Source organism: Marmota monax, unplaced genomic scaffold, assembly GCF_021218885.2.
Source record: "Marmota monax isolate L192 unplaced genomic scaffold, Marmota_monax_Labrador192_F-V1.1 WCK01_AAM20220418_F8-fsc00101, whole genome shotgun sequence".
NCBI lineage: Eukaryota > Metazoa > Chordata > Mammalia > Rodentia > Sciuridae > Marmota > Marmota monax.
Window position 1 is genome coordinate 1,359,483 of NW_026692786.1, and position 27,991 is coordinate 1,387,473.

The 27,991-nt window shown below is 40.6% G+C and overlaps 2 protein-coding genes across 15 annotated transcripts in view; one reads left to right on the top strand and one right to left on the bottom strand.

Moving 5' to 3' along the window:
- Positions 1-1,607: 1,607 nt before the first annotated feature.
- Positions 1,608-9,224, top strand: Znf792 (zinc finger protein 792). 5 transcript variants are annotated; one of them, XM_058580460.1, is made up of 4 exons: positions 1,608-2,113; positions 2,428-5,484; positions 5,993-6,115; positions 6,745-9,224. In XM_058580460.1, the coding sequence occupies exons 2-4, from the start codon at positions 5,451-5,453 to the stop codon at positions 8,646-8,648; spliced, it is 2,061 nt and encodes a 686-aa protein (XP_058436443.1). In that variant the 5' UTR covers positions 1,608-2,113; positions 2,428-5,450; the 3' UTR covers positions 8,649-9,224. The 5 variants fall into 5 exon arrangements, with proteins under 5 accessions (XP_058436443.1, XP_046303950.1, XP_046303952.1 ...); XM_046447994.2 differs by having other exon boundaries at positions 5,355-5,484; XM_046447996.2 differs by having other exon boundaries at positions 5,358-5,484.
- The window catches only part of Znf30 (zinc finger protein 30), a 29,476-nt gene continuing 10,551 nt past the window's right edge, over positions 9,067-27,991 (bottom strand). For 9 of the 10 annotated variants that reach the window (XM_058580457.1, XM_046447921.2, XM_046447918.2 and 6 more), the window contains one exon: positions 24,217-27,648. In XM_058580457.1, the coding sequence (XP_058436440.1) occupies positions 25,274-27,409 (2,136 nt within the window). In that variant the 5' untranslated portion in view covers positions 27,410-27,648 and the 3' untranslated portion in view covers positions 24,217-25,273. Of the gene's footprint in view, positions 15,687-24,216; positions 27,649-27,991 lie in introns of those variants that run through there. The other variant, XR_009227073.1, reaches the window with a different exon arrangement.

Sequence of the window (27,991 nt, forward strand, 5' to 3'; positions counted from 1 at the left end):
GTTTTCTTTGTAAAGTACCTAGCCTAGTGTATTTTGTTATAGCAACACAAAATAAGATAAGAACAAAGATTAAAAAAATTAAATTGTACCATAGGGGATATAGAGCAGTAATGAGGTAAGTAGACAGGAAATGAGGTGATTTGATGCCTGAACAGATGGTTTCAAAGAGAAAACATCCCCGGCAAAGGACGGGACATGCCAAGATGCAGAGTCCAGGTGAACAACAGTGTGTCCAGAAGGGAGAGAGGAAAGGGCAGGGCCAGATTACAGGGCTTTGTGGATCACAATGAGAAATCTGGATTTATTCTACCTCTGTTTGGAGGCCAAGAAAGGGTTTTAACCAGTGACATAATCTGATTAAATCTGACTGGGGATGCTGTATGAAGAACACAAGAATTGATGTGGGGTCCCAGGGAGGTGTCCACTCCCCTGTTCAGGAGTACATTAACAGTGAACTGGCCCAGGGTGGTAGTGTTGGAGGGGACAATCTGGCACGTATTAGGAGGTGAAGCTAATGGGACACCAGGATGGTTAGGGTGCTAGATAAGGCCCAGGCAATGTAAGCTCCTCTCCTGAACCTCCATAAGATAGTCCTTTGTACCAACAACATGGCAGGGTGGCCCCTTTTCAGCACCCATTTAGAGTGACTGTATGAAGCCAAAAGCTCCTGTTTCTTAGAGGTAATGCATATGCCAGTTAGCTCTATTCAGCCATTCTGCAATGCTTATTTCCAAAATATCATCCTGTACATAATAAACACAGGTCATTTTAAAATCAATTTAAAAATTAAAAAATAAATGCATCTCATAAAAGAAGAATGAGAAAATAATATGAAAGGACCCAAGGGATACAACCTTATGCCTTCACGTATTTATTGAGTTAGAGAGCATTGTATTTTATATTTTGACAAATACCCTAAATGACCTTGTTGAGAAGGGTCTCTTACTGCCCTTTCACAGCCCTGTTTGTGAGTCTTGGGATGATGATGATGATGATGATAATGATAGCAGTAACTTTTATATAAAGCAGAAACCATGTACCTTCCATGTATCCTGTTACCCATTAGATGTGAGTAGTGTTATTTTCCCCATTTTATATACTGGATTTTAGAGAGTCCCTGTTCTCAAATTGGAGCAATCAAAGATTGCTTGATCGCCCCAAATGGCTTGTTAAGGCATTGAAAGTTGAACCCCATTCCTAGAATTTCGGAGTCCTTAAGTTTGGGTTGTTGTCTCCAACTTGCATTTCAACAAATTCCCAGGCGATGCCAACGTCCTGGTTTGAGAAGGACTGAATTAGAACACTTAATATTCGTACACAAAGATCCGCCAATCAGGTATTAACTTCAGTTTTCAACGTGAATCTAGATCCCTGAGTGAGGGGTGAAGGGCTCACCAATACCCACACCGGCAGGACGGGTGCGGGATCCGTCCCGGGCGTGACCTAGCGCTGGGAAAGGTCCCTTTAAGAGGAAAACTCAGGGACGGCCCGGCGGAGGGGGCGGAGCCGCCCCGGGCCCCGCCCAGGCCCCGCCCCCGCTGCCGGGCCGCGGGCGGAAAGGAGACCGGGTCCTGGGGCTCAGCTGGTGCATCGGCGGCTGGCGCCCGGCCACCGGCTGCAGGAGAGCGGCTTTACTTCTGGCCGCGGAGGCGGAGACTGGAACTTCCTGCGCGACAGTCCGGCGAGTCATTTCCCGGTGGCGGCTCTGAGTCCCTGCAGCCGGAGACCCTGGATCGGGTGGGAACGTGGGGCCTAGCCGCTGACCCTGCCCGGGGGGCTTTTCCGGATCGTGCAGGAAGGACGGGGAAGCTCGGACCCTCCGTCCCGCCTTTGCACCAGCCGGGACCCCCTGGAACTGGGGTGTCCGCCGGGGTCTGGAGGTCCGCCCGCTCTCCGCACCCACAGAGGCGGCCTGGGCCCTGTGCGCCTTTTACACGGCTTAGGGAGGGGGCACTGAGGGCGGCAGCACCACCCTCAGCCCGGGGTCCTGTCTCACCCGGGCCTGGCAGGATAGGTGGTGGTGGGGCTGAGTCCCTGAGAGCCACCTCTGTCACCTGCCTCTGACCTTTCCCAGGCCTCAATGGCTGTGGCGGCGTTGATGGGCCCCAGGCAGGTGAGTAGGTGGTCTTCAGACCGTCTGTGGTGGGATCCCCACCCTCTTGGTCCTGGCGCTCCTCTCCCTGCTTGAGTCAGAGAACCCTGGGGGGCAGGGAACGTCATTCCAGGCTTAGGGTCCTGGAATGCAGGCCAGGACTTACATAGAGCCGTTTCCATTTCTGCACTCTGAAGGGTGAGGGAGAAAGGGTTTTCTGCCCACAGGAACCTGCATGTACAAGTGTTTGTGAGGGTCGGTGTGTGTGTATTTGTGTGCAGTGAGTTGGGAGCCAGGAAATGTGAGGTTACTGTTTCTGTGTCTGCTGGAACCAGGCAGCCCACCCAGAAGATGCTGGGAGCCGTGGAGGATTTAGAGCAGAGGATGAACGTTGGGGATGCAAATCAAGTCAAGATGGCGCCTGGCAGTTTGCCAGGAGGAGAAGTTTGTGAAGCAACGCCAGCAAGCCATTAAGATGATGAGGATTCCTTATTGGCTGACTGCTGTATCTAGGTGATGTTAATTGAGTTAAGCTGTGTGTAATTAGTTGGGTATATGTACCTCTGCTGTCCCGCAGAGAAGTGGCTCCTGCTACCTTGGGTGCCCGCTACTTTGAGTTCTCGCTCAGTTCCTGCTGAGTTCACTCGCAATAAAGTCGTTCTTGATTCAACCTTCAAGTTGCTTGTCACCTCTCGGTTATTTTGCCCAGCCGGACTGCGGCAGATGAAGGTGGTAGGACTTGGATCTTAACCAGACTCCCTGTGGATGCAGAGTGGAAACTTGAATGTGTGGTGAGGATGGACATCAGGCAGGCCAAGGAGTAGCTCACTGCAGTAGTCCAGGTCAGTAGAAGAACTGCAGGTGGATTCTGGATCTGCTGAGCAGACTTTCTGATGGGCAGGTGAGAAGGAGGACAAATGACACCATGGTTCTGGGTTTTAGCTGCAGGAAGGATGGATGATCTGTTAACTGAGAGAGGAGGTTGGTTCTAGTGGGAATTTTTGGTGGAAATAGGTTAGGTTTTAGCCATGTTGAATCTCTGATGTTTTCAAGATTCTGAGTGGATTTGAAGAGTGGATTGATAATATATGTTCTGGCGGGGGGAGGTGTTAATTAAGGGCATGAGAACAATATGCAAACTGAACCATGGCCAGACCATATGTAAAAGTGGCACTCTGACCCGAAACCTGCCCAGGAAACCACCCCCTCAAGTTCATACACACCCCAGGAGGCCAGCCTGCTGCAAGTCAGACTTGCAGGAAGCCAGATTGCCATCTCTAGTGACAGTCCAGCTAATTAAATAACAACTTCAGTGACAATTGATCACCTGTGTGGTCCAGGCTTGATTAATAACTGACAACTGTGATTGTTTTTCCTGTGTCCAACTTAGGACCAAACACAAAAAGCCAAATGTGTTCCCCGACCCATCATACAGACTGCTCTGCTTCTGTGAGTCCACTTACAAACAACATCCGCCAGCCTCGCCCTTTGCCTCCAGTTAGGGCATACCTGCAGCTCTCCCTGTTCTCCATTATAATGCTTTCCCCCAGTTCTGCCTCCCATTGAGCCTCTGCCAAACCCTCAGCAATGGAGGCTGACTCCCTTGGTTTAGCCAGCTCTGAAGAAATAGCCCTTGCTTTTCTCGTTTGGGGGGTCTCTCTCTCTCTCTCTCTCTCTCTCTCTCTCTCTCTCTCTCTCTCTGCAAAACATCCAAATTGTGGCATCGTGTGTTGACAAGAGTGAAGATAGGTGGCAGATTTAAGAGGATGGAATCTTCAGGTCCTGGTGACAATCCTGGTAAGAGGAAGGTGTGGCTGGAGAACTGAGAGTAGGACATCTTGCTTGGGCATCAGGGTTGGCTTGTTTGGCATCACAAAAATGGATGAGGAAGAGTGGTGGTCATGGCGAGGGATGCTGTGTGGGATAAAAGCATCTGGCAAGTGGCCAGATCTTCCTCGGGGCATAGGTAGGAGATGGATATTGAGGTTTGGTAATCAGAGAAGTAATGCTCCAGTGAGGTTTGGGCTGTCCTTATCCACCCCCCTGTTCTTTCCAGAATTTTGTAGTGACCCTTAATGGAACCTGGGGATTTTCAGTCAGGCTGAGGAATGGGCTCAGGGGTAGGTAATTAGTTGGAATTGTTGCCAGCAACAATTGTTGCTGTGGGATGGTGGGATGTATTAGTTAGCTTTACATTGCTGTGACAAAATCCTGGGGTAATCAGCTTAAAAGGAACAAAGGTTTGTTGTATCTCATGGTTTTAGAGGTTTCAGTCCATCATGGCTTAGCCCTGTTGCTTTGAGTGTGCATGCATAGTCCATCATGGTGGTACTTGTGGAAGAGAAAGAGTGTTCAGCTCATGATGGCTAGGAAGCAAAGCGAGAGGAGGGGCTGGGATCCCAATGTGCCCTTCAAGGACCTAATTTCCTTCCAGTAGGCCACACCTCCTAAAGGTTCCACCCCCTCCCAATAGCATCACAGGCTGGGGACCAAGTCTTCAACATATGGGACTTTGGGGGACATTCAAGATCTAGACTGTGAATGGGAGTAGGAAGAGCAGAGGGATTGGCTTTGAGTGTGGGTGATGAAGGGATGGCATTTACAACACAGAGGGGCCAAGTGCACCTGACACCTCATCTGTGTGTGCTCCGGGTGGTTCATGTTGAAGCCAGGAGCAGGTCAGGTCTCAGAAGCAGAGGTGAGGTTACCTTTGGCAGTGGGTGACACCAAAGGCCCAGGGCAGAATGGGATCATGGCTGTATTTGTCAAGCACTCTCTGGGTGCCATGTGCAGAGTGACATGTGGGAGTCCATGGAGATGGCTGTGCTGTGGACAGGGGAGAGGGTAGCTGTGACAGCGAGCATGGAGTGGTGAGGTCCAGAGTTGTTCAAGGAGTGAAGCGCATCCAGGAGTGAGCTCTTGGCCGAGGGGATCCACACTGGGGATTAGGGGAAAAGACGGAGCCCCCTTTTGTTTGAGCCTGAGAAGCATGACGTGGATGGCACTAGGGAAGGGGGTTGAAGAGGGGTTTAGCCCCTCCAGGACAGGGCCAGAGCTTAGATGGTGTCCCTGTACCCACTGCTCCGTGGCCATCTGTGGGCTGACAGAGTGGTCATGTGGAGCAGGAGAAAAGAGCAAGCAGGAACTGGGCCTGGTGTCTTCCTGGAGCTGGGGAGCAGGGTGAGGGAGGAGGGTGAGCAGGGGACAGGTAGGGCATGCTGAGGAGAGAGACTGATCACAGAATGAAATGTCCTCATCATAGCAGGGCTGTGTGACCTTTGAGGACGTGACCATTTACTTCTCTCAGGAGGAGTGGGGACTGCTGGACGAGGCTCAGAGGCTCCTCTACTGTGATGTGATGCTGGAGAACTTTGCACTCACAGCCTCACTGGGTAAGGCCGTCATGTCCTCCTAGGTGTCCTGAGCTTGTCTCTGCCTGTCCCCTTTGCTCAAGGGACAGCTCTTTCCTTCTCACAGCCAGACCATGGGAACTGCTTCCACTTTCCAGTCCATGTGTTGTGGGTTCCAGGGCGGAGCTGTGTGCAGTATCCTCGTGTCCCCCATCAGCCCCACACCTGCTGCCTGAGCCTTGCAGAGAAGTGTTCAGGCAGAAGGAGCCTAGCAGTCAGCCTGGTAGAGCCCATCTGATTTGGCCACTCCTCACCTGGATGGTCGTCTAGATCCCTGACAGTGGTTTGGGTTCTGCTGTCCTTTGCCCACATTTCCTGTGCTTGAGTGCCAGAAATTCCAAGTGCTCGTGTGGTGGCTACTTGCTCACTGGATATTCCTGCCAGACTTCCTCTGTGTGTTCTTTTTGTAATATTGAGTTTTCTGTGATCTGATGTGGGTTAGTTCCCCCAGGTAGGTGCTGGCCACTGACCTTCCTTGTCTTTCCCTCAGGACTTACATCTTTCAGGTCCCACATAGTTGCCCAGCTGAATATGGGGAAAGAGCCCTGGGTGCCTGACAGAGTGGATATGACAACTGCCATGGCAAGAGGGGCTTATGGCAGGCCTGGTTCTGGTAAGTGGGAGCTGGGGAGGATGGGGTGTCAATAGTGTGTTCAAAATATTCCACCATTTTTCTTATATTCATCATTAGTGCCAAAGCCAGTGGCCACACTCATCTCTACCTTTCCTTCCCTATTGCCCACTTGGCATCTCTGCTCTGACTTTGGGTCCCTGGTTGGGCCCCACCTTTCTGGCCTCACGTCTCCTCCTTGCTACAGCTTCCTCAGTAGCACTCTCCAGTGTTGGATTCCATTTTGTAAATCCTGAGATATGCATATTTCCTTTAAGTGCTTGAAAACTCAGTTGGAATCAGATTTTCCCAGGCCTGACCTGATGCATAGCCCTCAAAGGTTTACAGCAGTGAAGACCCATCTGAAAGGCTTTGGAGAGAAGTGAGTTAGAGATACGGCCTCTCCACCCTGTACTGTACCCCATTCTTTTGTTCTTGGTTCTAATAAGGCCTCTCTTGTCTTGTGACTTGGTCAAGCATAAGACTGCAGAGCATAGCATTTTTTACTTTGTCCTGAGGCCTCTCACTTTACCAACAATTCTATGGACTCATTCCAGGGTTGGACAAGGATATGTACTGGGGTGTTTTCATCAAAGTTTATATGAACTTCACTAGCATTGCTCTGTTTGCAGATTTTTGCCAAGGAAGAGAGGGTGAGAAGCTACCTTCTGAACAAAGTGTCTCTGTAGAAGGAGTTTCACAGGACAGGAATTCCAAGGCAGCTCTATCTACCCAGAAGACCTACCCTTATGACACGTATAGCCTACAGTTGAAAGACTACCAGGCAACATATCCCATGCAGAAGCCGTCCATGTGTGAGGTGAATGGGAGAGGGTTCAAGGTCAATGCAAGTCCTCTCCAGCAACAGGCACAGCAGAATGCAGACAGGTCTGTCAGAAGGGAGGAAGGCAGAGCCTGTCCTATGAAGACCTTCAGAGACCACACATCAGAGAAGACTTTCATGTGCAGGGACAGCAGGAAGGACTTTGCGACCACATCAGGCTCTCTGCAGCATCACGTCACTCCAAGTGTGGAGGAGTCACACAGGAGCAGTGAAGGTGCAGTGGATTCTCAAACTATGCGAAGACATAACAAGAGCTGTGAATTCAGGGACGGTGAATTTTTGAGCGACAAATCCTCACTTGTTCAGCACCAGAGAATCTATGCTGGAGAAAGGCCTTATGAATGCAGCAAGTGTGGAATATTCTTTAGCCATGTTACCAGTCTCATTCAACACCAGAGGGTTCACAGCAGAGGAAAACCTTATGAGTGCTGCGAATGTGGCAAATTCTTTAGCCAAAACTCCAGTCTCATAAAGCATCAGAGAGTTCACACTGGTGAAAGCCCTCATGTGTGCAGCGACTGTGGGAAATTTTTTAGCCGAAGATCCAACTTTATTCAACATAAGAGGGTTCACACTGGAGAAAAGCCATATGAATGCAGTGAATGTGGGAAATTCTTTAGCCATCGCTCCAACCTCATTCATCATAAGAGGATTCACACTGGTAGAAGTGCTCATGAATGCAGGGAATGTGGGAAATCCTTCAATTGCAACTCCAGCCTAATTAAACATTGGAGAGTTCACACTGGAGAAAGATCTTATAAGTGCAATGAATGTGGAAAATTCTTTAGCCACATTGCTAGTCTCATTCAACACCAGACCATTCACACTGGTGAACGACCTTTTAGGTGCAGTGAATGTGGGAAAGCCTTCAGCCGAAGCTCTTACCTCATGAAACATCAGAGAGTTCACACTGGTGAACGGCCTTATGAGTGCAACGAATGTGGGAAATTGTTTAGCCAAAGCTCCAGTCTTAATAGCCATCGAAGACTTCACACTGGTGAACGACCATATCAGTGTAGTGAATGTGGGAAATTCTTTAACAAAAGCTTCAGCCTCAATAACCACCGGAGGCTTCACACTGGTGAACGGCCTTTTGAGTGCAGTAAATGTGGGAAAACTTTCAGACAAAGGTCAAATCTGAGTCAGCACCAGGAAGTTCACAAACCAGACAGGCCTTTTGAGTGTAATGAATGTGGGAAAGCCTTCAGCCGAAGCTCTGACCTCATGAAACATCAGAGAGTTCACACTGGTGAACGGCCTTATGAGTGCAACGAATGTGGGAAATTGTTTAGCCAAAACTCCAGTCTTAATAGCCATCGGAGACTTCACACTGGTGAACGACCATATCAGTGTAGTGAATGTGGGAAATTCTTTAACAAAAGCTCCAGCCTCAATAACCACCAGAGGCTTCACACTGATGAACGGCCTTTTGAGTGCAGTGAATGTGGGAAAACCTTCAGACAAAGGTCAAATCTGAGTCAGCACCAGGAAGTTCACAAACCAGACAGGCCTTATGAGTGTAATGAATGTGGGAAAGCCTTCAGCCGAAGGCCCACCCTCATTCAGCATCAGAAAATTCACGCCAGAGAAAGGAATATAGAGAATGTACTCCCTCCTTGTTCAACACAACACCACACACCGGAGAGAAGCTCTGAGAGTAGGCTTTATGAGGAGCTCTCAGACAGATGTTGAACCTTGGTCAACCAATAGTCTGCACTGGGGAGATTTCCTATGGAGGCTCGATATGGTGGAAGCTTCCAGGAGCTGAGTTGCATTTTCCGACGGTGAATGTTATCAGAGTTCTGTCACTGTGAGGATTTATAACAGAAGCTCTCCCACTGACAGACCTCCAGAGTGTATGTCAGCCTCTCCACAGCACTCAGGGAAGGCAGATCTCTTTCTGCTCCCTGGAGAGAATGATCAGTAGCCTGAGGCCATTGGAAGATGTCCTTCCCTTCCCCTGTGGCAGATTTATCCGTGGACATGATCCATTTTTAGCCATGAAGACCTGAGTGGGGTTCTACTGGCAGCTTGCAGAAAAGGTTTCCCTCTTTCAGGGACATTGGTCTAATGTGATTCTTGTGATGGACTTATTCAGCCTCTGTGTTACCTGGCCCAAATACCTACTGCACATTGCTGTTTTGTGTGATAACAAGGGCTTTATTGATAAAGCCACCTTTAATCTCTGTGTTCTGATCACTGTTAGGAGTGGAATGAGAACAGAGCAAATGTCTACTAAATTAAAGAAGTGTTGTGTGTGCCTCCAAATTTACTGCCTCAGAAGGGACAGTTTGATGGTAAAGAACAACTCAGCCCAGATCTGGCCTTGTGCATTGCCCCCCAGGGGTTTTAAGGAAAGATCATGTGGCTTGGTGAGCCCATTTTTGCAGTCTGAATGCTATGAATTTTCATAATATGACCATGTTATCCTAAGGAGGGGGCAGTTGTGACAACCTATAAGACATCTAGGAGCAGTTCATACTTAGAGGATGTGTCCCTTTTTGTTCAACACAACAACACACCAGAGAGAAGCTCTGAGAGTAGGCTATATGAGGAGGTGTCAGACAGATGTTGAACCTTGTTCACCCAAAAATCTGCACAGGGGAGATTTCCTATGGATGCTAGATAAGGTGGAAGCTTTCAGGAGCTAATGTATCCCTTTTCCCCTAGCAGTATTAAGCAGTTGCTATTTAACTGGTACCTGAGGTTCAGCATCTTCTAACAGATGTCTCTTTTTACCAAGATGTTCCAAGCCCAGGTGGACCCATAATTTGTACAGAAACATAGAGCATGATTATAGGGCATAGGTGAGATTATCACAAACCAGCAGGAATGGATCTACACTAAAAGTGCATCCACAAGCTTCCTTTGAATGTGGCTGTGCAGAATTCAGGATTTGCTGAAATTCTCAGAATCTTACCATGTCTGTCCTACAAATAAATTTGCTGCGAGAGCAAATAATCTAAACATACTGTAGGCTGTATGCACAATGCATCTCAAGGCCATTGCTGGCCTTTCTACTAAGAGAAAGGATCCTGTTCTCCATGGATGTCACATTCTTTGCTTGCCAAGGCATGAGGAGAGAGATGGCAGAGTTAATATAAAGGTTACTAAATCTACTAGTTTTCTAAAATGGGTGGTCAGATTTTTATGTGCAACAAATTCTTTTAATGTCTTGTTAAAATATAATTGTCACACAATAATTGACTATACCTGCACACATTTGATAAATTTTGAAATACATTACTCATATGTATCATATGATATTATGATATTTAATATCATAATTATGATAAATACATTATCGTAATTATGATATTAAAGATATCTTTAGCCCGTGACCAGCACCAGCTTCATGAATGAAGGTTCAAAACGTGAGAAATCTCTAAGGAGTTTTGAATTAAAGAGACAAGACTCTAATTACCTTTAAACCAGCTCCAGGACGGCTCCTCCTAGCTCCAGCCTCCAGCCACCTATTTGGTAGCGAGGTTTACTGAAGAGGCTAGGGAGAGAGAGAGAATACGCCAGGGAGTGGACTTTTATTGGGGAACAAAAAATTCTGGGGAAAATCCCATCCAATGAAGATTAAGGGGGGCAGTGTCCCAAGGTCAGGGGTGACAATTGGGTCTTCGGGGTAGTGGCCAGACACATCTCCACACGGACAAGCCCTCGGACCTGAGGAGGGTGGGGAAAGCTCTGGACACCAGCCAGGGAGGTAACTCAAATCACGTGTGAGGATGGCCTCCCATACATATCCATCACCCATAGAGCTACCTCATACCCCTTTATTATCCCTTCCTGCAGTCCTAGGAAAGCTATTGATTTACCTTTTTTTTTCCACTATAGATTTGTTAACTTTTCTCGAATTGCATATAATTAAAACCATAAAATATTATACTCTTTTTTAGTCTGATTTATTTTATACTGAGCACAGTTATCTTTTTTTTTTTTTTTAACAATTATGTTGACTAAGTTGTTTTAGATTTCAACAGGAGAGAATGACTGTATGTGAAAGCATAATTATTTTGAGAATCTCTGGGTTGTGGCTATGTCTAGTTCATTCCTTTTACTGCTGAGCAGAGCACTGTTGGATGAGTACACCACAATTTTTTTTGATTTATTAGAAGTTTTAAAGTACATAGCAAAAAAATTTGGCACCTTAATCATTTTAAGTGTACAGTTCAGTGGTATTAAGTATATTTATATTGTTTTACATCCATTACTAGCATCCATTTCCAGAATTCTTTTTCATTTTGCAAAACTGAAATCTATACCAACTAAATAATAGCTACCATTGTCCTTCCTTGCCAGGGTTATACCCTTGTGGGGTCCAGGGAGTCCTGAAGGATGAGTGGCATCAATGAAAAGGAGGAAACAGGGGTTGTTCCACTGGAGCAATCTCCAGAGAGAGAAATCTAATACAGCTTTCTCTGGGTCATCTTTTATTGCAATTTTTCTCATCATTATGGATTCAGAATACATCATTGATTATACAATTTCAAAAACTTTGCCAAGATGTGACATTTTCTTAACCATCACTAGGGATATAGAAAAATGTAACATCAATTTACATTTTTCCAGGATGTGGCATTTAGTTATCATTTATTAAGTGTACAGAATCGTTAATAAAATGCATCACTAATTTACATTTTCAGATTTTTCCGAAGATGTACTATTTTTCCCAAGATATGCTATTTTCTTATTAGCTAATGCCAAACTACATAACCAGACTCTAAGTCTCCTCACCTATCATTAACCTTTAAGTTTAAAGTATACTTGCACCTTATTCTTAATCTAAAATTCCCATCTAAAGAAATCCCCTTAAATCTTATACTTAAAATATCCTAAAGTCTACAAACCATTCTTAAATTCTATAAACCATTCTTAAAGCATATCAGAAAGCCATACAGCTAAAAACTTAAGAATTCTAAACCCAAGAATCTAAACAAAATAATATTTCTATCATTATTCTAAAAATATGTCTTACAAAGTTGCTTTAATTAATTCCTACATTTATTCTCATAAAACTGGTTGAACTGCTTTCTCAAAGAGTTTTTTTTGTTTCTTAGTCAAGGTGCACTAGTTCTTTTTTTAAAATATTTATTTTTTAGGTGTAGATGGACACAACATAATGCCTTTATTTTTATGTGGTGCTGAGGATCAAACCTGGGTCCCTCCCATGCTAGGCAAGCGCTCTACCGCTGAGCCACAATCCCAGCCCCAAGGTGCACTTGTTCTTATATCTTTGTAATCTCTCTCAGTAAAAGGCAAGTTCTAAACATCAGTCCATTTACCGCCAACATTAACTATGCTCATCATAAGTCCCTATGTGAAGTAAAAGAGGATTTATAGAAAAGAGGAGAATATACCTTCATATGCCTTAACTTTCCTAAGTGTATAACATAACTTTTCCTTAATCAAAAATAAAACTACATATGGTGGGTTTTGTGCAATAAGCCTAATGATTAGGCTTTCTAAGAGGCCGGAAATATGGGCTTGGATTCTTAGTTGATATAATCAATGTGGTGCTTAAAATTCTCGTGACCTTTCAGAGAATGATTGTTGTCCATTATCAGTTTTGTCCTCAGTGTACTGAGATAGAGGAGCAGCCTTCTATTTTGTCCTTGTCATATTGAGGGGTAGTAGAACAGCCTTCAAGTCATGAACTACCTGTTATGTTCTAGCCATCTGAAATTTAATTTGGTTTAGCATTTAACATACTCATGCCTCCTGTCAGGAACATGAGCATGAAAATGAAAAGTCCCAATTACATAAAAAAGGGTCTCATGATTTCGGTTTGCCAGCATTCATCCTCACTGTGACCTTGTCAAGACAGTGGGAGAGTGGCTTTGCCAGCATTCATCCTCACTGTGACCCTGTCAAGACAGTGGGAGGGGGAGCGCCTTCACCACTTCCTCCCCATCCCAGGTCCTGGAAACCATCATTATACTTCCTCTTTATGTGAATTTGACCACTCTCAATACCTCATATAAGTGGGATCATAAGCATTTGTTTTTGTGGCTAGCTTATTTCCCTTGGTATAATGTCTTCAAGGTTCATCAGTGCTGTCACATGTGTCAGAATTTCTTCTTTTTTAAAATAAATTCCTTTTAAAAAACATTTATTTTTTTAGGTGTAGGTGGACATAACACATTATTTTTATTGGTGCTGAGGATTGAACCCGGGCCCCACCACTGCTAGGCGAGCACTCTACCGCTGAGCCACAATCTCAGCCCCTTAATATTTTTTAAGTTGTTGATAGAACTTTATTTATTTATAAGTGGTGCTGAGAATCTAATCCATTGCCTCACACATGCCCCAGGCAAGTGCACTACCACTGAGCCCCAGCCCAGAATCTCTTCTTTTTAAGACTGAAAGAATTCCAGCTTACTTCCTAAATATCATATTTTTGATGCTATTATAAATGAAACGGTTTCCATAATTTTCTTTTTGGATTTTTTATTATCAGTGTAGAGTAGCAGCACCCATTTTTCTGCATTGATTTTTTTTTATCCTGATACTTTGCTGAATTTGTTAGTTCTAACGTTTGTGTGTGTGTGTGTGTGGTGCTTTAGCATTTTCTCCATATAAGAAAATATCATTTGCAAACAGTTTTATTTTTGCCTTTCCAGTTTTAGTGCCTTTATATTTCTTTTTACTTTCATTTTTTTTTCCTACTTGCTGTGACTAGAACTTATAGTTCTGTGTTGAAATAGAGAAAGGGAGCATCCTTGTTACTGATCAAAAGGCTCTAAGTATTTCATTGAGTATGATTTCAGCTGTGAATTTTCATAATTGGCTTATGTTGAGATAATTTCCTCTATTCTTAATTTATTCCATGTTTTTAAAATCATAAATTGATATTGAATTTTGTCAAATGTTTTATGAGCATCATGAGTTGATGTTTTTGTCCCTTTATTCTGTTGATACTAGTGTATTACATTGATAAATTTTCATGTCAGAAATGCTTGCATTTAAGAAGTAAATTCCATCTAGACAGGGTGGAATTTGGTTTCCTAGTTTTTTGCATTATTGTTCATAAGGGATATTGGTTGGTAGTTTTCTTGTAGTGGTTTTGGTGTTTGGTATCAGGGCAATGCTAGCCTCATGGTATGAGTTAAGAAGTGTTTCCCATTTTTACAATTTTTTGAAAAATTTGAAGAAATATTGGTGTTAATTCTTTAAATGGTAGAATTCATTGGTTAAATTTTCAGGTTCAGTGATTTTTTTGGGTGGGGGTATATGTTTTTTTTATTCACTCTCTTTACTACTTATTGGTCTACTCAGATTTTCTATTTTTTCATGACTCAGTCTTGGTAAGTTTCCTGTTTCTAGGAATTTGTCCATATGTCTAAGTTATCCAATTTGTTAGGATACAGGTGTTCATAGTGCTCTATTGTCATGTTTTTATTTCTGTAGAATCAATAATAATATATTCACTTTCATTTCTAATTTTAATAATTTGAATCTTCTATCTTTTCTTCTTGAGAAATATACTTTATTTTTTAAATTATTTTTACTTCTTTTTGTGGTATTGGGAATTGAACCCAGGGCCTTGTGCATGCTGGGCAAGAGCTCTACCCCAGAGCTACATCCCCAGCCCTATCTTTTTTAAAAATTAATCTAGCTTAAGTGTCAAGTTTTGTCAAGTTTTAAAAGCTCTTTGAACATTCAACTTTTGGTTCTGTTGCTATTTTCTATCATTTTTCCATTCTCTAGTTATCTCTGTTCTAATCTTATTGTTTTCTTCCATCTTCTAGTTTTAGGTTTAGTTTGTACTTATCTTATTAGTTTCCTAAGTTGTAAAGTTTGATTTTATAAATTTGAGATTGTGCCTCTTTTTAATGTAAGCTTTATTCCTATAAATTTCCCTATTTGCACTGCTTTTGCTATATTCCATAGTTTGGGCATATTGTATTTTCATCTCTAAGTATTTTATAACTTCCTTTATGATTTCTTCTTTAATATATTGAATGTTTAAGAGTGTGCTCTTTCATTTCCACAAATTTGTGAGTTGTCCATTTTTTTTTTCATTTTGCTGTTGACAATCTGACTTCATCTTTTTGTGGTCAGGGGAGATATCTCTTTTAAAATACACTGAATCTTTATTTGTGGCCTAATATATGATCTAACATGGAGGATGTCCCATGAATACTTGAAAAGGATATGTATTCTGTTACTGTTGGGTAGTGTTCTGTATATTTCTGTTAGATCTGATTTGTTATATTTGCTATGTCCCTTTTTTCTTCATTGATCTTGTGTGCAGTTCTATCTATTATTGAGAGCAGGGTATTTGAAGTCTTTCAACTAGCATTGTAGAACTCTCTATCTCTTCTTTCAATTCTGTCCAATTTTGCTTCATATATTTTGATAGCCTATTATGTAGAATCAATAGTAACATCTCCACTTTCATTTCTAATTTTAATAATTCGAATCTTCTATCTTTTCTTTTTGAGAAATACTTTATTTTTAAAATTATTTTTACTTCTTTTTGTGGTGCTGGGAGTTGAACCCACGGCTTTATGCATGCTAGGCAAGAGCTCTACCCCAGAGCTACATCCCCACACCTGGTATGTCTTATTCCATTTGGTGTTGCTACAGCAGAATACCTGAGGCTGGCTGCTGTCTTAAGGAAAGAGATTAAAATTCTGGAGATTCAAGAGCATCTTCTTGATTCTTGCAAGGGCCTTTTGGCTGCATCATGACATGGTGGAAGTCATCATGGGAGCACTTGTGAGAGGGAGAGATCACATAACAAGACAGAAAGTAAGACAGAAAGTAAGAGACAGTGGAGACCCATGAACTTGCTTCATAACAACTAATTTTTGTGAAAACTCTTCCACTCTTTGAGACCAGCATGAACCCTTCTTAGGCCAGTACTGCTATGACCTCACCATCTCCCACTAGGTCCTGCCTGCCTCTTAGAGGTTCTACCACCTCAACACCATCACAATAGCAACCAAGCCTCCAGTGTGTGGACCTCGAGGGACACATTTAAACTTTATCCAAACCATAGCAGTGTGTAAATGTTTACATGTGTTCTTGTTGTATTGAATCTAAATATATACTGCCCTTTGTTTATTGTTTTATAAGTACACTTTGTTTAATACCTGCATAGCCACCCCTGCCCTCTTTTGGTTACAATTTACATGGAATGTCTTCCCATCCTTTCACTTTCAACTTATCTGAACCTTTGAATCTAAAATGAGTCTTCCACAGACAGCATATCATTGGATCATGGGATTTTTCAATTGTTTGTATTGTTTTGTAAACCAGTCTACCAATCTCTGTGTTTCTTTAAGAGCTGAATAATTTATATTTAAAGTAACTACTAACAAGGAAGACTTACTTCTGTCATTCTGCTACTTGTTTTTGATGTTTTTTGTTCTTTATTTTATGCATTACAAGCTTCTTTTATGTTTGATTTTTAAAATGTGAAACATTTTAATTTTCTTTTGTATATATTTTATGACCACTTTCTTTGGGATTACACTTAATATCCTGGAGTCATAATACTTTAACTTGAACTTATACCACCTTATTTGATAACATAGAAAACTCTGTTCTTATGAAACTCCATTCCTAACACCTTCAGTTATTGATGTCACAAAATCTTTTTTTCCATTTTATGTCCAAAAACCTAGATTAATTTTTAAAAATATATCATTCTCTTAAATAGTGTAGAAAAAAGTGGAGTTACAATAACACAAGCTTTTAAAGTTTCCTGTGTATGAACCTATGCCAGTTATCTTTATGTTTTCACATAGTTTTGAGTTACTGTCTAGTGTCCTTTCATTTTAACCTGAAGGGCTTCCTTTAGCATTTCTTGTAGAACAGGTCTATTGATGATGAACTCCCTCAGGTGGAAATGCATTAATTTCTTCATCACTTTTGAAGGATAGTTTTATTCGATGGAGATGTCTTGTTTGGAGAGAAGCACACAGGGATGTGTGCACACCAAGGAAAGATCATAGGAGGACACAGCAAGAAGGTGGCCATCTGTAATTCCACAAGAGAGGCCTTAGGATGAATCAAAACTACCCATACCTTAATCTTGGTCTTCCAGCCTCCAGAACAGAAAGAAAATATTTTTACGTTGCTTAAGCAACCCAGTCTGTGGAATAATGTCATGACAGCCTTAGCAAATATATCAATTAACACATAGATCATCTTGCCACCTGAAAACAAGGATAGTTTTATTTCTTCCATTCTAATCTGTTTACATTTCCTGTCTTGTAGTAGTGGCTAGAATTCAAGTTACAGTAAGAGTGGTGTCATCGGAAATCCACCCTTTGTTTCTGATTTTAGGTGGAAAGATTTCAGTCTTTCATCATTATGATTGAAGTTGCTTGTTCAATTTTTTCAGTAGTTGTTCTTTATCAAGTTGAGGAATTTCCCTTCTATTTCTATCTAGTTTGCTAAGGTTTCTAATTATTTTAAAATCATGTTTTTATTTGGAAAATACTTTGTAAGTATCCTTTTATTCTTCACTTGCCAAGTGCCCCGTGGGTTTGGCATTTATCATTTCTGCAGGTTTGCTCATGGTATGCACAGGGAGAACCTTGGGGAGAAATGGATGGCCCAGTACTGCTGAAGTATTCTGTGCTGATGTGCAGCCACAAGCAACTTAAGAAATTAATTTGGAGGAAATAGCAGTTTCCAGTGTGGACTTCAGCTAGCATTGGGTAACTAACGAGAATGAGAATGAGGTAGATGGTGGCACAAAGGTGATCTGCAATCAGCATGCTCTCCTCTCCCTGGTCTCCGTAATGTCAAGGTTATACTTGGCTTCAGGCTAGAAATTTTTACAGACTCTTAGGCCATTGTCCAAAGAGTTTCCCCTTTGGGATAAATAACTCTGGGAATATCTTACCAGGCCTCAGTGAGGCACTTGTCCCTTTCAGAATCCCAGACATTATTGACAATGACCAAGTACTCTTCTCACTTCTCTGAATGCACCTGCTGGGCACTTGCATGAGACTCTCAGTGGAAAGTCCACCTTCCTAACAGGCTTCAGGCTTCAGGTCTCATAGCGTGCTATAATGGCTGTTGTTAACAAGTTCAAATTCAGTTAAACAAAACATGGCATGTTTCAGTCATCAACCAAACTTCAGGGGTGAACTGTAATGAAAGTCTGACTCCACTTTTTGATGTTTGCTCATAGCTTTTAAGTCTCATCTCTTTCTTCTTCTTGTACCTCACATCCAGTCAAGCTGGTAAGAAAGTGATCCCACATCTTAACCACAATAAAAACCCAAGCCTGACCCCAGGGACCTCACTATGTATAACAACCCTTTCGTGTGTGTGTGTGTGTGTGTTCATCAGTCTCCATATATGAACTAAAGTTTAGGTGGGGGGGTCCATCCTGTCTTGTAGGGGTGGCTAAAACATAACTTTCTATATATTTTTAAAAATGGCATCAAACATGTTAATTATTTCTAAATATTTAAGTTAAAAGTACTCATCACTTTTATTTTTATAGTAACCTTAGTAATGTTGTTCTGAAAATATTGTGTTTCCATTATAACAACAAATGGAAAGGGGCTGTGGCTGTGGCTCAGTGGCAGAGCGCTTGCCTCACACATGTGAGGCGCTGGGTTCCATCCTCAGCACCATATGAAAATAAACAAACAACATAAAGATATTGTGTCCATGTATAACTAAAAGAATATTTTTTAAAAAGTAGACAGGAAATTTGTTAACTGGAAATGAAGACATTTAGTCCGAGAAGGAAAAAAAAATACAAAGCCACTTTCTCTATGTAAAATAAATAAATTTGGTTAAAAATGTTTTTATCACTATGAACTGAATTGGTTAAGAAACATCACCTAAAATGTAGTGAGCAGAGCATCCAGGGTTTTGCTTTTATCTTAGCTCAAGTTGCTATAGCAAAGCACCATAGACTGGGGTTTAAGCAGTGGACATTTTATTTCATCCACAGTTCTGGATGCTGGAAGTCTGAGATGAGGGTGCCTGTGTGGCTGGGCTCTTGATGACAGCTTTCCTTCTAGTCTGCAGATCTGCTTTCTCCTGTGTGTTCACAGGGCCTCACCTTGATGCATCCACATGGAACACATGGAAGGGAAAGAGAAAACCAGCTTTTTTTTTTTGTTTTGTTTTTAGATGGACCCAATATCTTTATTTATTTATTTTTATGTGGTGCTGAGGAACGAACCCAATGCCTCACATGTGCTAAGTAAGCACTCTACCACTGAGCTACACCCTCAGCCCCACCACATCTTCTTTTAAGGGCACTAATCTTATCTATCATGAGGGCTCCACACTCTTGACTTCATCTAAACTTAATTAATTACCTAAAGCTTTACCTTGAAATAACATCTCACTGGTAATTAGAGCTTCCACCTATGAATTTTGGGGGGCATAAATTTCAGTCCATAACATTTTCCCCCTAGTCACCTTCAAATTCATATCCCTCTCACATGCAAAATAAATTCATTCCATATTACCCCCAAAGATCTTAACTCATTCTAGCATTGAGTTTTTTTTTTCTTTTGGGTACTGGGGATTGAACTCAGGGGCACTCAACCACTGGGACACATCCCCAGCCCTATTTTTCATATTTTTATTTAGAGAAAGAGTCTCACTGAGTTGCTTAGCATCTCGCTAAAGTGCTGAGGCTGGCTTTAAACTTGCAATCCTCCTGCCTCAGCCTCCTGAGTCACTTGGATTACAAGTGTGTAATCCTACAAGTGTGTAATCTGTGCCCGGCTCCAGCATTGACTCTTAATCCTAAAGTCCAAAATCTCATCTAAATCAAATATGAGTGAGACTTGAAGTATGATTTAACCAGAGGCAAAATTCCATTCTACTTATGAACCCAGGAAATCTGACAAGCTATGTTCTTCCAAAACACAATGGTAGAATAGACAATCCAGTCCAAAAGTAGAAATTGCAATGAAGAAAGAGGAGGCGAAACCCAACCAACTCTAAAACCTATCAAAGCAAATAAGACAACATGGTAAATTTTAAAAATAATCCTTTTTTATTCAATGCTCCACTATCTGTGATGCTGTGAGCCTTTCAAGTACAGTTGCATCCTGAGTCTTGGTTTACCCAAAGACACTGCTAGGTGGAAGTAGTGCCCTCAAGACTCCAGACTGCCCCATTCCCTGGACTCTGAGCAGCTGCAGTCTGGTCTATTGAAACTGAGGTGTTGGCACCCCTGAAAATAGCTCTGTAATTCAGTCCTGTGATATCTAAGAAGTCAACAGCCTTCTTCATATTTTCCTGTCTCTGTCCCCTTCAGTTCAAACTGGCAGAGTTTTTGCTGAGAGCTGATTAGGTTGCTGGTTCACACCCACACTAATCTTACCAATGGTACCTTGCCATACCCTTGGATTTTTCTTCCAAACACACTTTCTCATTTTGTGACACATAAACAATCTTCTAGTTTATTTTTTGTTATTGTTTGTTTTGTTGAACAAATAATTCTTCAATTCATTTCATCCTTCTTATATTTCACTATAAGTCATCAATAGGACCCAAGCCACTTCTTTATGACTATGCTTAGAAATCTCCTAAGCTAAATATCCAATTTTACTTCCTACAAAACACTACAATATGAACAAAATTCAGCTAAATTCTTTGCTGCTTTATACCATGGATAGCCTTTTCTCCATTGTCTAACACATTTTCCACATTTCCTTCAGAAACCTCATCAGAATGGCCTTTACCATCCATTTTTTTTTTCAAAATTCTGTTCATGGTTATTTATGTATTCTTAAAGGAGTTGGAAACTTTCTGTATAACTTTTTTCTTTTTTTCCTGAGCCCTAACCAGAATCATCTTTGTAAGTCCTTTTACAGCAATCTTGGCTTCTCCTAGCTTGGCATGTGTCTAACATGCACCTCAAAATTCCTTTCTCTTAGTTCCACAACCACTTCCATATTTTTTAGATAGTTGTGTAACAGAACCCATTTGTAATAACAAGATCTGTCTTTAATCAGCTCAGGCTGCTATCACAAAATACCGAAGATTGGGTGGCTTAAACAACAGACATTTATTTTTCATAGTTCTGGAGGCTGAAAAAGTCTGAGTTCAGGATGCTAGTGTGTTTGTTGAGTTCTTGGTAAGAGCACATTTCCTGGCTTGTAGACAACTGCCTTCTCACAGTGTGCTCACAGGTCTTTTTTTGGTGGGGGATGAGGGGTTGAGAGGGAGGAATAGATCACTCTTCTTATTCTTGTAAGGACTCTAATCTCATTATGGGGGCTTTACCCTCATGACTCATCTAACCTAATTATTTCCCTCACCTCCAAATATCATACTATTGTTGATCTTGGCTTTAACGTATGCATTTTTTTTTTTTTTTGGAACACAAACATTCAGTCCACAATGTTTCATCTTTTATATCACTCCCTACAAAGTTAATTGAGATTTCTTAGAGAAATTATTACTTCCAGCAATGGTGCAGGGGAATTGCAAGGTGATCTTGGGACAGCTTTGTCCAAAAAGCAAAAAATTAATATATTTTATAAAATACACAGTAGTCAGGTTAAAGGATTTCTACTGACATGAGTTGTGATAATTTGAGCATGTCAGTACAAATCTTTTCAATCCTTAGACAAAAGCCAAGGATGTCCACTCTTACACTTTCAACGTGGAACTACAAAACACAGTATGAGTTGAATATTGAGACTGGATAGAAAGAAGTGTCTTAATTTTGTGTATAGAAATCCTAAGAAATCTACAAAAAGCCACTGGAACTCAAAGGAACTTAATTAGGTAATAGGAAAATTAAGATGCAAAAAATGATTCCTACAGTAGTTAAGATCTTTTTCTAATTGTTTACCAAGAGTAGTTGCCATGACAGAATTATTACTTAATTAGGGATAAATTTCACAAAATATATAGAGGATCTGACTCTGATTATTAGAAAATATTGCTGAAATTAGAAATCTAAATAAAAGGAGAAATACATGCTGTGGGTGGTGGACTTAATAGTGTTAAAATGTGAATTATCTCCATATTGACTAATAGAGTCAATGCAATCCACTTTATAATCCCAGCAGCTTTTTCCTCTCCATAGAAACTGATGTTGATTTAAAAATATGCAAGTGAAAAGGACCTACAACAGTCAAATAATTTTGAATTGTCATAATCAATATTCTTTGATATTGAAGCAAAAAAAAAAAAAAAAACCCATGGCACAGTGGTATCTTAGTCCACTTGGATTACTATAACAAAATACTATAGACTTGGTGGCAAATAGACAATTCACTTCTCCTGTTCAGGAGGCTGGAGACTTCAAGATCAAGGTGCCAGCAGATTTGATGCCTAATAAGGGCCTGTTTTTTCATAAACTGTCTTCTCACTTTAACTTCACATGGCAGAAAGAGTGGTGGTGGGGTCTCTCTTGGCCTCTTTTTTTAAAAAAATATTTTTTAAGTTGTAGTTGGACACAATACCTTTATTCTATTTATTTTTATGTGATGCTGGGGATTGAACCCAGTGTCTTGCATATGATAGGCAAGCACTCTACTGCTAAGCCACAACCCTAGCCCCTCTCTTGGTCTCTTTTTGAGGAAGTACTCCACTCATGAGGGCTCTACTCCCAGGACCAATAAATTCTCAAGGCCTCACCTCCTAAAACCATCTTCGTAGGGATAGGATTTCAATATAAGAATTTTGGGGAGGCATAAACATTCAGACCACAGCTAATGGTATAGAAGAGTATACATTGAGAAATAATTAAATCAAGCTTGTGGTCTGTTGATTTGCAACAGAGTGACTCAATGAGAAAGGTAATTCTTTTCAAAAACCAGCCCCAGAACAACTGAATATGATTATTTCTTCTTTTAATAGCTTTAGTAATTACATATACTCTGGCAATTATTACATTGGTGGAGAATGAAAAGGTGAACAAAATGGTTTCCTGTTGGTATTAAAACTATTATATATAAACAAATATTTCAATTTTACAGCTTTGGCCTCAAATTATAATACTGCCAGGTATGGAGGCCTGTGCCTAGAATTCCAGCTACCTGTGAGGCTTAGACAGGTGGAACACTTAAGCCCTGGAGTTCAAGGGCAGCCTTGGCAACATAGCAAGACTTCATCTCAAAATAAGTAAGTAAATACAATAAAAATTAAAATGTTTCTGATGCATAGGCATCTCATATTGCTGTTTTCTAAATAGACAAGAATTTCAAAATTTGATTTTCTCTTTATAATAACTATACAAATAGAGATACAAAAATATCACCATTCAGATTATTCACTGTATAAGGGAGCCTTATAATAGACTCCAACAATGCGTACCAAGTTTTAAGTTTGACTAATTATTGAAAGTCTGTATTACATGTTTCTAGATATAGGCAGCATCAGCTTGGAAATATTTTTTAGAACCCAATGAAATCTTTATAATATATGTATGTAAAAAGGGGATAAAAAGAACAAGTTAAATGACAGTATAAACAATCAAATGCAGAATGTAAGGCATTTTACAATTTCCTTAAACTCTTCCATAAAAATTCAAAATTGTGTAAAATGATGGGGCTCAAAAGTAATAGACTAATATTTAGGGGTGACAGCTGATGTTTTCTCAAATGTAGAAATGACTGTACAAGAGATACAGTGACAGATAAAATAAATAAGACAACATGTTATTAACAATGGCAGCAATTTTACTATTGTTTCTGCTTTTCTCCATGTTGAAAGTTTTCATCATAAGTCTTAAAAGAAAAATTTCAAGTGGATTACTTATATTTGCTACTCTATTATTGATTTCTAATTTACCTTGAATTTTAGACAAATAATGTGGATCATAGGCTAGTGTCAACACATTGTAACAGTGGATCTTTCAAGAATTGTAACTCACCTTATGAAATGATCTCTACATGAATCACCTCTCCTGTTCTTTCTTTCTGTTTTATCTGGAAAGATTTATCTAAAATGGATGAGTGGATACAGAGGCATTTATCGATTAATTATATCTTTAGGGGTTAACTCTCAAATTTTCACTTTATTTATTAAAAAAAAAAATCAAAAGAACCAGGTTCAGTGGCACACGCCTATAATCCCAGTGGCTCAGGAGGCTGAGGCAGGAGGATTGAAAATTCTAAGCAACTTCAGCAAGTTATCAAGGCTCCAAGCAACTTAGCCAGACCCTGTCCCAAAATAAAAAATAAAAGGGCAGTAGATGTGGCTCAGTGGTTAAGCTTCCCTGAGTTCAATCCCAGGTACCAAAAAAAAAAAAAACCCACCCAACCAACCAAACAAAACTATTATTGAGCACAGGTTTTTACAAGAACGTAGGCTTTATTATCAACACTTTAAAACAATGCCTTGAGGTGATAAGTATGAGTGTATTATCAACAGGCCTGTGGAATGATGATGATAGTTAACATGTTGCTAAAGGCTTTCACTGTATTACATGAAATAGTTTTTAAAAACCAAGATGAATTACCTAAAGTTCAACAATGGCTTCAGAGTTACAGGGAGGTTTTATTCACGTATTCTTATTCATTCAGTTATATTAGAATACAGCATACAAAATTTCAGAATATCCAAGCTGTGAGAACTAAGTATTAATGTTTCCCACCTTTCCTCAATTGTCCACCAATTCTGATACTGTAAACACAAGAAAGACAAATGGAAGCTTTCCTATTTTCTGAATTACATTATGAATTCTCTAAAACAGAGGGTCCCTGACTTAATGATGGTTTGACTTAACAATCTTTTGACTTTTGGATGATGTGAAAGTGATATGTATTCATTAGAAACTGTACTTCAAATTTTGATTTTTTTCAATAAATTACTGATATATTCAACATTTTATTATGACACAGGCTTTGTGTTAGATGATTTGCCTACAAATTAATGTAATTGTTCTGAAAAAGGTTAAAGTATGTTTGGCTAAACTATGGTGTTTGGTAGATTAGTTATACTACACTAAATGTGTTTTCTATCTGTTTATTGGGACATAATCTCATTGCAAGTCAAGGAGCATCTGTTAAGAAAGATGAGAATATTTTAAAAAGGTCTACCAACATTCTTTACTTCAAAAGTTTCTTACCAGTATACTGAACAATGAACCATATATAAAAAAGACTTCCGATGGGTGTAGTAGCATACACCTGTAATCCCAGCAGCTCAGGAGGCTGAGGTAGGAGGATTGTGAGTTCAAAACCAGCCTCAGCAACATCAAGGTGCTTAGCAATTCAGTGAGACCCTATCTCTAAGTAAAATGCAAAATAGGGCTGGGGATGTAGCTCAGTGGTGGAGGGTCCCCAAGTTCAATTCCCAGTACCAAAAAAAGGAAAGAAAGAAAAAAGATCCCCATATTTCTGAAATTCTTAGGATTGTACATCCATATGCTTTCTCTGATGTGCTTTAAGGGCTGAACTATGCCTAAAGGCCTTCCCACATTTTTTACATTGAAAGGGCTTCTCACCAGTATGTATCCTGTGATGTTCAGTAAGAAATGAATTCAGTCTAAAGGCCTTTCCACACTCCTTACATTCAAAGGGTTTCTCACCAGTATGAACACTCTGATGTCGAGTAAGGTGTCCATACACAGCAAAGGCCTTTCCACATTCTCTGCATTCATAGGGTTTTTCACCAGTATGAATTCTCTTATGTTTAACAAGGGATGAGCTAGTAGCAAAGGCCTTTCCACATTCTTTACATTCATAAGGTTTTTCACCAGTATGAATTCGCTGATGTTGAACAAGGTATGAAAAGGTACTAAAGGCCTTCCCACATTCCTTACACTCATAGGGCTTCTCACCAGTATGAGTTCTCTCATGTTGTATGAGGTACGAGGCCCGACTAAAAGTCTTTCCACATTCCTTACATTCATAGGGCTTCATATCAATATGAATTTTCTGATGCTGTGTAAGATGTACATGCACTCTAAAGGCCTTGCCACATTCCTTACATTCATAGGGTTTCTCACCAGTATGAACCCTTTGATGCACAGTAAGTTGACGGTGACTAATCAAGACCTTGCCACATTCATTACATTTAAAGGGTTTTTCAACAGCATGAATTCTCTGATGCTGAACAAGGTATGAGCCAGTACTATAGGCCTTGCCACATTCCTTACACTCATAGGGTTTCTCACCAGTATGAATTCTTTGATGTTGAACAAGATATGAGGCACGACTAAAGGCTTTCCCACATTCCTTACACTCATAGGGCTTTACCCCTGCATGAAATCGCTGATGTGCATTAAGAAAAGAGCTAAGCCTAAAGGCCTTCCCACATTCCTTACATTCAAAGGGTTTCTCACCAGTATGAACACTCTGATGTCCAACAAGTTGAGCATAAGCAGTAAAGGTTTTCCCACATCTGTTACATTCATAGGGTTTCTCACCAGTATGAATTCTTTGATGTTTAATGAGGTATGAGCTAGAACTAAATGCCTTCCCACATTCCTTACACTCATAGGGCTTCTCACCAGTATGAAGTCTTTCATGTTGAATAAGATATGAGGCACGACTAAAGGCTTTCCCACATTCCTTACACTCATAGGGCTTTACTGCTGCATGAATTCGCTGATGTGCATTAAGAAAAGAACTAAGCCTAAAGGCCTTTCCACACTCCTTACATTCAAAGGGTTTCTCACCAGTATGAGTACTTTGATGTCGAGTAAGTTGTCCATACACAGTAAAGGCCTTTCCACATTCCTTACATTCATAGGGTTTTTCACCAGTATGAATTCGCTGATGCTGAACAAGGGATGAGCTAGTAGCAAAGGCCTTCCCACATTCTTTACATTCATAAGGTTTTTCACCAGTATGAATTCGCTGATGTTGAACAAGGTATGAAAAGGTACTAAAGGCCTTCCCACATTCCTTACACTCATAGGGCTTCTCACCAGTATGAAGTCTTTCATGTTGAACAAGATATGAGGCAAGACTAAAGGTTTTCCCACATTCCTTACACTTATAGGGTTTTACGGCTGCATGAATTCGCTGATGTGCATTAAGAAAAGAATTAAGCCTAAAGGCCTTTCCACACTCCTTACATACGAAAGGTTTTTCACCAGTGTGAATATTCTGATGCCTAATAAGTTTTCCATATGCTGTAAAAACTTTCCCACATTTCTCACATTCATAGGGTTTCTCACCATTATGGATTCTTTGATGTTGAACAAGATATGAGCCACTGTAAAAAGCCTTTCCACATGCCCTACATTCATGCGGTTTCTTACCAATATGGATACGCTGATGTACAATAAATTGATGGCTACTGTTAAAAGTCCTTCCGCATTCCTTACATTCATGAGGTTTCTCAGCAGTGTGAATTCTCCCATGTTTAACAAAGGCTGATTCCCTAATGAAAGTCTTCCCACATTCCTTACATTCATAGGGTTTCTCAACAATGTGAGTTTTTTGATGTTGAATAAGGTATGAAAAAGGACTAAAGCTCTTCTCACATTCCTTACGTTCATAGGATTTCTCACCAACGTGCAATCTCTCATGCATAGTGAGTTGATGTCCACTACTAAAGCTCTTCCCACATTCTTTATATTTGTAGGGGTTTTCACTACAATGTATTTTCTTGTGTGGAACAGGCTTTGAGCCTTGACAGAAAGTCTTCCCATATTCTTGACATTCACATGGTTGCTCTCTACTAAGAACTCTTTGATGTAGAGCAAAAGATGTACATTTTTCATAAGGGGGAATTTCTTCAAGGCTGACTATTTCCTTCTCCAACTGCAAATCTGAAAGAAATTTTAAAAAACCAAAAAGTTTCTTTTTCCAAATAAGAAAAAATAATTTCTATGAAAGAGAAAATAAAAATTGAAAAAAAAACTAGAAATAAACAGCTTAAAAAAATAAAAAATAAATAAATAGCTTAGATAATAATTACTATAAAATTCAAAAAGAAAAAAATGCAGAGTTAATGGGAGTTCATAGTAAGATTAGTGATTAGTGAAATGTTTCATTTCTGATATTTAGGTATAGATCAAAATCTTCAAAGGGCTTGTTAAAAAAACAAAACTAAACTAAACTAATGTTCAAGCACTATCTAGAGCCCTGAATCAGGATATACAGAGAAGTTCT

Coding starts and splice junctions, on each gene's coding strand:
- Znf792 (XM_046447994.2), top strand. CDS start 2,081: ATGGCTGTGGCGGCGTTGATGGGCCCCAGGCAG. Junction 2,114..5,354: donor CGTTGATGGGCCCCAGGCAG/GTGAGTAGGTGG, acceptor TCCTCATCATAG/CAGGGCTGTGTGACCTTTGA. Junction 6,116..6,744: donor TTATGGCAGGCCTGGTTCTG/GTAAGTGGGAGC, acceptor CTCTGTTTGCAG/ATTTTTGCCAAGGAAGAGAG.